Source organism: Solea solea, chromosome 7 (assembly GCF_958295425.1).
Source record: "Solea solea chromosome 7, fSolSol10.1, whole genome shotgun sequence".
Classification (NCBI taxonomy): domain Eukaryota; kingdom Metazoa; phylum Chordata; class Actinopteri; order Pleuronectiformes; family Soleidae; genus Solea; species Solea solea.
The window spans coordinates 16,392,688-16,405,356 of record NC_081140.1 but is presented as its reverse complement, the minus strand read 5'-3'; the positions used below and the strand labels follow the sequence as shown (position 1 = coordinate 16,405,356).

At 39.3% G+C, this 12,669-nt stretch overlaps 1 protein-coding gene across 1 annotated transcript; it reads left to right on the top strand.

Annotated features, from left to right (window-relative positions):
* The first annotated feature begins 2,259 nt into the window (after positions 1 to 2,259).
* aifm4 (apoptosis inducing factor mitochondria associated 4) lies at positions 2,260 to 11,679 on the top strand. Its single transcript, XM_058633637.1, has 19 exons — positions 2,260 to 2,339; positions 3,741 to 3,830; positions 3,937 to 4,046; positions 4,356 to 4,465; positions 5,022 to 5,066; positions 5,168 to 5,249; positions 5,379 to 5,491; positions 5,598 to 5,684; positions 5,771 to 5,862; positions 6,575 to 6,705; positions 7,214 to 7,329; positions 7,421 to 7,492; positions 7,611 to 7,674; positions 8,464 to 8,540; positions 9,073 to 9,190; positions 9,304 to 9,402; positions 9,493 to 9,568; positions 9,649 to 9,753; positions 10,746 to 11,679. The coding sequence occupies exons 2-19, from the start codon at positions 3,748 to 3,750 to the stop codon at positions 10,774 to 10,776; spliced, it is 1,611 nt and encodes a 536-aa protein (XP_058489620.1). The 5' UTR covers positions 2,260 to 2,339; positions 3,741 to 3,747; the 3' UTR covers positions 10,777 to 11,679.
* The last annotated feature ends 990 nt before the right edge of the window (positions 11,680 to 12,669 follow it).

Here is a 12,669-nt window from a genome sequence, read left to right as displayed (position 1 = left end):
TTGTTAATTGTAACCCATTAAAAATATTTTCGTTAGTTGATACCTATAATACATTTCCCTTAAACAAGTAACCACACGCTTGAACCAAAACTAAACATAAATACTGTTGGTATTAACTTTATTGATAAATAAATTGGTTGCAAGAGTGAAGTTTAAAGATGAAAATCAATATATATATATATACATATACGTATATATATACACCCTGTTCTCTGTATCCATCTCTCTCACACCAACTAACTTCATGTCCTCTTTCACTACATCCATAAACCTTCTCTTTGGTCTTCCTCTGGACCTCCTGCCTGGCAGTTCCAACCCCAGCATCCTTCTACCATCATACTCACTATCTCTCCTCTGTACATGACCAAACCATCTCATTCTGGCCTCTCTGACCTTATCTCCAAAACATCTCACATGTGCTGTCCTTCTGATTGACTCATTCCTGATCCTATCCATCTTCGTCACTCCCAAAGAGAACCTCAACATCTTCATCTCTGTTACCTCCAGCTCTGCTTCCTGTCTTTTCCTCAGTGACACTGTTTCTAGACCATACAGCATCGCTGGTCTCACCACTGTCTTGTATATCTTTCCTTTCATTCTGGCTGATACTCTTTTATCACACATTACTTTTCTCCACCCATTCCAACCAGCTTGAACACGTTTCTTCACCTCTTTTCCACAATCTCCACTGCTCTGGACTGTTGACCCTAAATAATTAAAATCCTCCACCTTCTTTATCTCCACTCCCTGTAGCCTCATGGTTCTTCTCAATTCCTCAGGCATCCCCTCACTCTCTAAGATCCTGTTGAATAGTCTAACCAGAAACTCTACTGCCTCCTCTCCTAGACACTTCCATACCTATATGGAAGTGTATCATCAGGACCAACTGCCTTTCCATTCTTCATCCTCTTCAGTGCCCCCCTAGCTTTACTAATCTCTGCTACTTCATGGTTCATAGTAGTTACCTCTTCTACCCTTTGCTCTCTTTCATTTTCCTCATTCATTAGCTTCTCAAAGTACTCTTTCCATCTTCCCATTACTTCTGTGGCACCTGTCAACACATGTCCCTCTCTATCCTTAATCACCCGAACCTGCTGGACGTCTTTCCCGTCTCTATCTCTCTGTTTTGCCAACCTGTATAAATCATTCTCTCCCTCCTTACTTTCCAACCTAGCATACAAGTCATCATACGCCCTTTGTTTGGCCTATGCCACCAGGTCCTGAAGCAGCAAAACAGACCCACACCATCACACTACCACCACCATATTTGACTGTTGGTATGATGTTCTTTTTCTGAAATGTGGTGTTACTTTTACGCCAGATGTAATGGGACACACACCTTCCAAAAAGTTCAACTTTTGTCTCGTCAGTCCTCAGAGTATTTTACCCAATGTCTTGGATCAACATCAAGAACATCAAAATTGAGACAAGCCTTAATGTTCTTTTTGCCCAACAGTGGTTTTCGTCTTGGAACTCTGCCATGCAGGCCATTTTTGCCCAGTCTCTTTCTTATGGTGGAGTCATGAACACTGACCTTAACTGAGGCAAGTGAGGCCTGCAGTTCTTTAGATGTTGTTCTGGGTTCTTTTGTGACCTACATATATACATACATACATACATATGCATATATATATATATATATATATATATATATATATATATATATATATATATTTATTACAAATCATGGGATATAGAAAATGACCATTACCTCATAAATGAAAAAATGTGAAAATCTTAAAAAACATAACGCCCTCTGAAATTTAACCTAGTGACATAATTTGGTGTTGGTCTAAACGTATTAGTGTTGCTTCTCTAAACAGCATTTACTTGCCAAACTAGTTTGTTAAACCACGCTTGTCCATGCCCTACCCCTACAATCACAATAACGCCCTCTGGAATATTTTTTTCAGTCCCTGAAATTCACTGCACATGTACAAATCAACGGTTCCTCGGTCTCTTTGACGATAATGATTTTGATATTAATGTACGTTTCGCTTAATTGTCACCCAGTTCGCTTCACATTCTCAGCACACTATAACACAATGCTGTTTTGAAGTACAAGTACTTTGAACATGAATACTGACGATTTCCACCTTGGAGGCTGATATTTCCTCCTCATAGATTGTACCCTGAACGCATCAGGAGTTGCTCGCGCTTAGTGATGTCAGCGACGGGCGGGGCTTGTGGTGGAGGAACGCGGGTCTGAAGCTCAGCTGCCTGTCACACTTAAACGTTCTCATGCTTTTCGCGTTTTTCCAGAGCTCAGGGCGCTTTTTATGTGTCTGCTGAAAACTCTGCACACACACAAACTCTTCTCACGGCGGAAAGAAAAACAGGTGAGCGTCGCTTTTCTGTGGTCATTTTACACTGAAATGTACGAAGTAAAGGGTTTAGCCTATTTAAATCATGTTATGTGAAACTGAAACCTTAAACATGTATTACTATAACTATAACATAACATGAGGATGACGTGTTTTTTTAAATTGATATCTCCAAACAACGTTCAGTGGCCCAGGCGGAAAAAAAGAAGCAATGATTAGATTAACTGGGAGTGTTTGTGTTTGTGTGTGTGTGTGTATTATTATTGGATCGTCTGTTTTTCTTTTTATTATTTATCTACTTCTCTATTAACAAGTTATCTATGTATGGGCTGTGACAAAATAGAAAACCACTGTCGAGTAGCCTGTGCTTGACTATTATTAATATAAATGTTACACTACATGTATAAATTGCATTAATTACAGTTGTGTTATTTACTGCAAACCAGTGTCACTATTGTTTGTATTTTTTATACTTAGAGGGCAGTAAAATCTAGTATTCTGTGATACTGAACCTGAATTAAACACCTTTAATGACTTTGTTTTATCTAAAACTTAGACATGCCCTAAATTGGCACATCTAGATTTCTTTAATATGTTAAAAATGCCTGAGGCCGGCTGTGGTATCTATATTATAACATTATATTAGATGCAATGATGTCATGTAATGAAGGAAAAGTAGATTTTTTTCCACAGTGCACCATAGTTACATTGTTACATGATTCTTATACATCTACAGAAATCCCACAAGTTGAAGAGACACACTATTTCATTTTGGGCAAGTGAACAAAAACATTATTTTTCTCTTTGATGAGAGAGTGAATTCATTTGTTGTAATTCTTAAGGCTTTGAAGATGTTTATGTTTTATATTTATGCTGCATCTTTAAGGCTGTGAATAAACTTAATCATTCCCAAATACTCACATTAACTTGTAACAGAATGAAGAGTAGGCGGAGTGTAGAATGTGTGTGAGAGGATGGGGGAAAATGGGAAATGGAAAATTTGAATTTAGATTGTAATCTGGATTGTTTGCACTGCTCATGGAAAAGTGTGTCTATATCCAAATACCACTTTTTAAAATTCATACATTCATTATCTGCAAGAGGATCACAGTATGTGTATTCAGGAATTAGTTTTTCCTACACGACAACAAAAGGTGGCAACACAACAGGTTTTCTACAAATGGGAACGCCTCGTCGGATAGAAGAGTGGGTGAAGGGCTGAATTAAACAAGTGTGTAGTGTTTATCAGTAGATTTTATCCGCTGTTCATTGCATGGATACAAAAAAAAGAAGAAAAACAAACATTAACGTCGTTAAAGGCAAGAACATTCACTAAACCTACGCCTAAAGGGAGAAGCAGAAAGAAGATAAATCAATAAGACTAACGTGTTATTTCTTCATCTCCGTGTTTTGCAGTAACAGCATGACTCAGCACCATGAGCCAGGTCAGGAGCAGGAGGAGGTGACTGGAATGGTGTGTCAGGAAGACGACCTGAAGGATGGAGAGTAAGTCACAACTGTTCTGCTCTTTGTAGGAAGACAAGCTCATCGATTCTGGTTTGGAGTTAGTTTGACTGAACTTCATTTTGATTCATTTCTCTCCTTTGCTAAGAATGAAGGAAGTCCTTGTCGGAGACCAGAAGGTACTGCTGGTCCGCACCCATGGTCAATACAGTGCTGTTGGAAGCCGGTGCTCTCATTACAACGCCCCTCTTATCAATGGTTAACCTTTATTTCTATTCACTAGGGCTGCAACTAATGTTTATTGTAGTTATTAGATTAATCTGTCAGTCCTGATTATTCGATACATTGTTCGGTCCATAAAATGTCGTAAAGTGTTGATCAATGTTGCCCAAACCTCTTCACTTGTCTTGTCCACAAATCTCATTTATTCTGTTTTGGCAATTTCTTGATGACAAGGAAACCACACACACTAATTAATTGATCAAAGGTTGCAGCCCTACTTTGAACTAACATCTGAAATGTGTCTGCACTGCATTGATAAACCGCCTGTGTTCTCTGATAATTCAGGAATATTGGTTGGTGACAGAGTCAGATGTCCCTATCATGGTGCTTGCTTTAACGTCAAAACTGGAGACATTGAAGACTATCCAGGTCTGGACAGTCTGCCCAGCTATAAGGTAAAACATCGACCTTCCATAACATTAACTGCTCTTTAACGGCTCGTCTCGGTCAAGATGTGCGCTCAGCACACGCAGATGCAGCGGCTCTTTTGGAATTGGACAAATTGAATCCGTGCAATGAAAGCAAAGTCTTATCTTAACATCTTATCGTAACATCTTATCTGTAACTAATCCAGTTTTAAATATAGTCACATTTGTTTATATGCTTAAAGTTGCGGCCCGTTTATTTTCCATTTAATGCAACTTTATTACATATCACTTTTAATCCAAAATAATGTGTAAATTAACGACAGAGAGCAGCTCAAACTGATGTAAGGCCGAACCCAAAAATCAGTTAAAAAGACTAAAAAGTCATTAAAAACTGCTCTGACTCGACGCTCAACCACATGTGGCTGCCCAGTAAAAGTTACATACTGCCTCTTTAATGTAAAATGATACTGATGTAGCAAGAGTGCAGGCCTAGTAAACAAACATGTACTACTTTAATAACTTTAAAATATGAACATTAGATCAGATGATTTATTTAATTTTTTTGTTTAATTTATCGCGACAGGTCAAAGTTGACGATGGCAAGGTGTACGTTTCCATCAACAAAAAAGTAAGAAGCAGACGGTTGAACACATTTCACGCGAGTGCCGTGTTTTCTTTCATTTTCCAGTGGACCGTTTGATCGCTCCCTTGTTCGTGTGTTTGTTTCAGTCTCTGACGGTGAACAAGCGAGTGAAGGACATGTGCACCATGGACGCAGACGTCAAACACACAGTTCTGCTCATAGGTGGAGGTAAGTGTAAGATTCGAAAGAGTTTAACACCCCAGTCTATTCATCCATGCTGATTTCACCTGTGACTACATATGGTAAAGTAATACAGGCAAGATTTCTAAAGCTCTGTCTCTTAATGCATGATTTCAGGCCCTGCCTCGTTGGTTTGCGCTGAGACACTGAGACAGAACTGCTACCAAGGTCGAATCATCATGGTCACCAAGGACACCCTCCCTCCATATGACAAACCCAAAATGAGTAAGGTAAGAATGTGAACATTACAGAGCGGTCACCTGTGTTCCCATGTGTTTCTTACCCTCTACAAAGATACAAGTTGTTAGTACAGTAAGTGGCTTTGCCTCCATTCAGGTTATGAACGTGGACAGCAGCAGTGTCCTCCTCCGGTCAAGTGACTTTTATCAACAGCATGGAATAGAGTTGTGGACAAAGAAGGAGGTGAGAAGTGCACAATCTCACAGTTTCATTTAAAAATGTATTCTCTCCTGTGGTTTTTCTTTCAAATAATATGTATTCAGTTGCAGGTGGTGTCAGTAAACCCAGCAGATAAGGTGGTGAAGTTGAGCGATGGCGTTTCGCAACCTTACGACCAACTCCTCATCTCAACTGGCTGCAGGTTTGACTCCTGACTCTGCTCCTGGAGACTTTCAAAAACAGATTCAAGTGTTACGCTGTAGAACAGGGCGGGCTGTGTGCCCCCTGCTGGCCACCCACTTGTGCCACAAACGATTTCCACTGAAAACATGGCTGCCAGAGGGGACACTGAGAAAAACATTTGAACCACTTAACAAAAAAACAACACCTACATCAACATTTCACAGCCTTTTAGAAACTAGAAACTGAAATTTGAAAACAGTTTCACTTCCTCTGCACCAACGTCCACAGAGACAATCAGGGTTTAAACTCACAGGGACACAGAGGCTGCTGCTCTACTGCCTCGTTTGGTAAATTTGTGTCACAAATGATTTCAAACAACCAAATCACAAAATGACACATTTGAACCTACCGAGGAAGGCAGCAGTGGATCAACAACTCCTGTGTCCCCATGAGCTAAAATAGATGATTTTCTCTATGGACTTTGACGCAGGACAACGAGGAAGTTTACAAACCTAGTAGTTTCCAGTTGTAAATGGTTGTCTAAGAGTGAAAAAAGTGGCAAACTTGTTAAAATATTGCAGATTTTATTAGATGCACCTTTTCGTTAAGTGGCTAGAATCTTTCGTTTTTGTTTTCTTCAGAGAGAGGCATACGTTACAACCACACCACACGAAACCCGAACTATCCTGTGAAACCTCGGGTTGTGATATTGTCACTCACTGTGTTCACAGAGCGCGGCCGCTCAGCTGTCCTGGTTCTGACCTGCAGGGAGTGAAGATACTACAGAGTTATGACGACGCCAAAGACATTTACAACGCCTGCCTGGGCAAAAAGGCCGTTGTCGTCGGAACTTCGTTCATAGGTGATGACATGTAGACCTCTTTACCACAGCTTGTACATGTTTGTCTTGTGTATTGATTATCAGTTTAACAGGGTGGTTCTATCAGAAGGTGTCTGTAGCGACTGTGGCGTTACTGGCTGCTGATTGTTTGCCGTTAGGTGTTGTTTTTACATGAGGAAGAGGTTCTTCCTCTGCGTCTGAAATGATATCAGCGATTTATTTTCTTCCAATGTCCGCTTAATTTCCATTTCTATTTCCAATAATCAAAACAAGCACATGTAGAGAACTGTTTGTCCCTTTCAATCAGCAACACCTGGTTAAAATGACAGGTGACCTCAAATAACCAAATATAATAATATAAGAAAAGAAATACAACCCCCTAGTGGTTGCGGGGAAACTCATAAATGAAAATGAGACATGGCTCCTACAGCGTCATTCCTTCAAAAGCTCCTTTGTTACACGCTGCATACCAACCATCATTGGCTCTTTACTGTAACTGTTACTGTTCATGGCTATTAAAACACGACAGGCATGGAGGCAGCATCGTTCCTGTCCGACAAAGCTTCCAGTGTGGTCATGGTTGGAACGTCCACATACCCATTTGAGCGTTCTCTCGGCCCAGAAATTGGCAAAATGACAATGGAGGTAAGTAAATCCACTGTGACAGCAAAATGTCTTTTTAACATTTTTTTTAAGATCAACTATACTAATAAAAAAACTTTTTTTCTTCTTTAAGATGATGGAGGAAAAAAAAGTGAAGTTTTACATGAATGACGGAGTCACTGAGATTAAAGGGGAGAATGGCACGGTGAGTTCACTTTATTTTCACATCACATGTGTTTTTAAAGTGTGGGCAATTAAAATGCATATTATTGATGTAAAGGTACCTGGTGTATGTTTAATCACAGACTTACCTTTCTTCTCAGGTCAAGGAGGTGGTGCTAAAGAGTGGCACGGTCCTCAAAGCTGATGTGGTGATTGCTGGAATTGGTAATTTTCTCTCACAGCAGCTCCTGGACCTGCTTCATGTGCTTGAGCTGCTCTTTGGATTGGATGCACACAGGTCTAGAACAGTGGCAGTCCCAAACGCGTGAATGCTGTGGCCCAGTTTCAAACCTGAAAGTCTCCTGCAGAGCACCGAAACACAAAATAACTACACTGATTAACACAAGACAAGACAATTGGATCTAGTATTTCCATCCATCCATCTTCTACCACCCTCAACATGAGGGTCACTGGTGCCATTCTCAGCTGACATAGGCAGAAAGGCGCTGTACACCCTGGAGAGGTTGCCGGTCCATCACAGGGACACAATTTGTCCAATTTGTCTAATCCCCAAACCTGCATGTTTTTGAACAGGACGTAGTACCTGGAGAGAACCCAAACATGCAAACTCTAACACTCATTTATTTCACAGGCAGAAAGTAACATCTGAACTGTGAATCAAGGCTATCAAGTCAAGGCTACAAAATGAAATGCCCCATAAATGATCTATACATTGTCCATAATAATCATTTGACATACATTTGCAAAGCAAGTTTTTTAAAATTACATAATAATAATATATTATAATAACATAATTATATAATATATAATTCTCTCCATTTCAATGACCTCTCATCTGCACACACAAATGCTCAATAAAATAGATTTTACAACCCATCATTTTTAACATGCATAGCTTGTTAACAGTGCTCGAACTGCTGCTGTTTTGTTAGATCTCTCTAAGTGAAGTTGTTCAGTTTCAGACCTTATTTTAATGCTAACTGTGTTTTTCAGGAGTAATTCCTAATTCAGACTTCCTGGAAGGAAGTGGAGTGGAGGTGGATTCAAGGAAAGTTGTGGTTGTTGACAAGGTAACTCGACACTGTTAATGGATACCAATTAGGGCTGGGAATCGGAGACACCACAATACGATATTATCACGATATTTCAGTCACAATACGATATTATTGCGATATTTCGGTCACAATACGATATTGCGATGTTTCGGTCACGATACGATATTATTGCGATATTTCAGTCACAATACGATATTATTGCGATATTTCAGTCACGATACGATATTACCGTGATATTGAAGTTACGATACGATATCAGTATTTTTGCGGAATCATATATTGTGGCTTTCTCACATAACAGCTGTAGTGAGAGTGGTCACGTGGCACCATCTAGTGGACTGAAATGTCTCTGTTTTTTTATGCTAATCCACAAAAAGTGATAAAAAAAATTGATATTGCGATATTTCACTGTATCAGTGTTTAACCCCACCCCTAATCTCATCCCACCCTGGCCAATGAAGCATTAATATTGCCTTATAGTGTTTTTATTATTTATTATTTGTGTCATTGTTGATTGTAATCCCTATGATCTAATTTATCTTAACAGTTCATGAGGACCAACATAACAGACATTTTTAGTGCTGGAGATGTTACCTCCTTCCCTCTGGCCATTCGTGGAGACCAGCAAGTCAACGTTGCTCATTGGCAAATGTCACACGCTCAAGGTAAAAGGGCTACAGTAAAAAAAACCGCAAAGGTCACTGATGGTCATGGATGAACGATACATTTGCTCTGTGGGTTTGATCTCATGCTTCTTTCGGTCCTTTCTTGATCTCAGGAAGAGTCGCTGCCCTCAACATGCTGAAGAAAACAACCAAAATCGAGTCGGTTCCCTTCTTTTGGACTGTGCTGCTGGGGAAGAGTATTAGATACACAGGTAGATGGTTTATTTATTCTTTTAGAAGTTATAGAGAAACTGTCACCCTTACATTAAATATTTATTCTCATCTTTATTGACTCGTTTCAGGCTATGGAGAAGGATACAGTGAAATAATATTTAAAGGCAAAGTGGAAGAGAGGAAATTCCTGGCGTTTTACATCAAGTGAGCAGCTGCGGAGTCGTTCCTGATACACGTGAACATGAAGAGATGCCATTCGTGCTAAATTTCTTCTTGGTCAACAGGGACGAGGAGGTGGTGGCGGCGGCCGGTCTGATGTCCGATCCTGCTGTGGCTCATGTTGCAGAGCTGATGGCGTCTGGACAGAGATTTAAAAAGGCACAGGTTCAGTGAGTGACATCATATTCTTCCTGCATATTATTATATTGTTATTAGTATTGTTGTGTGACAAAAAATGCAGTGGTCTGGTAATTGCTGCTTCCAGCTTTAATTGTTAGTATTATAGTTTATTGCTGTTAATGTAATAAACAAGACAAATCTTTGTTTTTTTATAGAATTGCCATTGCACATTCACAGACATCATAACCTTTAACCCAGAGCATTTCGGCTGCTTTTTTCCATTACTATGCTAAAACATACAGTATATACAGAGAGTCCTATATCCTTTTTTCAGCACAACATAGACATCTGATGGAAAAACATGTCATTTTCACCAGCTATATAAACACACCTGAGCAAAATGTTGAAAATGTGAATTTGTGAAATTTGGAAATACGTCACAGTTCAACGTTCACTTGTCTCGTTTTTCTGCACTTCAGACTCTTTAACACCAGCATGGTCTAAAAAAACACGCTCCTTCTCCATCTCTCTGTCTCTCTTTAACACACACACACACACACACACACACTTAAACTGCTACAACATGTGAATTTCCCCAATGTGGGATCAATAAAATCTAATATCTAATCCAATCTAATGTTGCATTACTATCTAATCAGATCTAATCCTCCATTACAGTCTTCCTTACTTCAAAATTCACCCATTATGATCAATGGGCTCGTCTTCTTCGTATTACAGCTGTATAAACTATAGATATCTTTCCTTTTGGGGGCAGAAGAAACAAGTTGTGAACACAACAAAGACAAGTCATGGCCTCCATGGATAATTTGATGCACTTGCAGACAGTCAGAAACATCTGGGTCTTATGCCTCCATTGTTTATGCCCAAAACATTGTCCTTAGAGACACTTGGACACCAAATGTGAGGGATAACATAGCAACCTGGACAATATCAAATGTGTGTAAAAAAAAAAGGGTTAACATCATAACACAAATCACTGAGTTCTGTACTGATCACTTTCTTTTCTTCTTTATATTTTCAGGGCGGATGACCTGAGCTGGCTGCAGATGTGACCAAGGATGTTTACTGTATGGAGATGAAGGATGTCAGCTTTCTCCTCCTCCTTCCACTCTTGGTCAGATTGTGCTAAACTGGTTTGCTCCACACCAGTTCTCCTGATGCCCAATTAAGGTCTCTGCTTTTAGGAAATACACCGTTACCATAGCAGCAAGCGCAACTTTATTGACTTTGCACTTTGTGCACTGAGTGACTAATCTAATCTCTGCCTGTAATAAATGTAGCCTGGAAAAGACTAGACAGAAATGAATGGATTTTGTAGAAAATACAACACATTATATCCAAATGTATTTGTGAAGAACCTGCTTATGATAGTACTATGCTGTATATCCCTTATACTGTATTCATTCATGCATTAACTTGAATTAAATCATTCACTTTTGAAGGGAATGTTTGAAGTTACTGATCTACGGAGGAGTATTAGGGCCATATGTAAGCAAAAAAAACAATAAAACAGCATGAATTCTGAGATTAATGTCAGAAATCTGACTTTTCTCAGAATTCATGCTGTTTCAATTTCTTCTTTTTCTTTACATGTGGCCCTAATACTCTTCCGTACTGTTCCATACGTATTGCACTGCCATTATAATTGTAATGTTTACTACCAAAAAAATCCTGCCTACTGCATCTTTAAATTCACGTGTATTTGGTGTTTGGTGAAATTAAATATGGATAAAGTGAGAGCATGAACGCACCTGCAGTGTCTTTAATATTTGTGCTACATAAGTATATTGCTCAGGTATAAACTTAATTTTTGTTTGTTTTAACAGCACTGATTATCCATATTATTGGCCTGCATTCAGGGAAACATGTTTTCTGTGTGGTTTCTCATTTCAGTTTGTTTCCGAGATTGTTGTTTTAATTTACCTTTGGTTGACATTAAACCATTTTCTTTCATACTGAGTAGAAACGTGTTTTTTTTTTTATAATCTGGTAAGAGACGTCCGACACAAGAATCAAGCCAAACTGTAGATCAGTTAAAAAGGCTTAACACTCCTAAAATGTGGGTTAATCTCCCAACAATTACCAGGGAAATGTCTAAAATCTCAATATTTAACAGGAGTCTGGTGTATTTAGCCACAGCACTGCTGATAGCGAGCGGCATCACGACCCCTGCCGCTGTTTTTCAGTCCAGTGACCGTGTCAGAGTCTGTGCTCAGGTCATGGAGGAAGTACTGAACAAATATTCTAATGATTCAGTTACACTGAAAACAACTGCAAGTCACGAGTCACTTCCGTGGCCACGAATTACTAACGCGTGGCCACAAGATGATTCAAGTTCCAGATTGACGGGGTGGTGTCATAGGCGCCGTGTAGCAACCGATAATGTAATAACAGCCAATAACGTAATAATTTAAATGTAATAAAACCAGTAACGTAATAAATTGCCAATAATGTAATAAAGTTGTTAAGCCAATAACGTAATAACTTATTACGTTATTGGCTGGTTATTACATTATTGGCCTTGCAGTAAAAAAAGATCATTTGATAATGTAATAACTGAGCCAATAATGTAATAACTGAGGTATCACTTCATTTTATTTTCAATTTCTGGAGAGAAAGTGTCACACTTAGCCTTAATATTGCATCTTGCAACAGATGCTTAAATACCCGACCTTATATTAATGACCTTAATTCATGCTATATAGCCTATTTTGATGGACACCGAGAGGGTGCTGTTCTATTCCGGCGGGTCAGAGGGAGAGAGAAGGTCCTGGGTCGGTGCTGTGCAAGCACTGATGCGCACATCATGCCCACACAACGGTGGGACTTACACGTTTTTATTCACCATACACACAGAGCTGTAATACCTTTCATTGGATAATGTGATTTCGATAGGTGCAGTTCATTTTAAAGATGCAGTTTTATTGATTTATTTACGTTTTCTG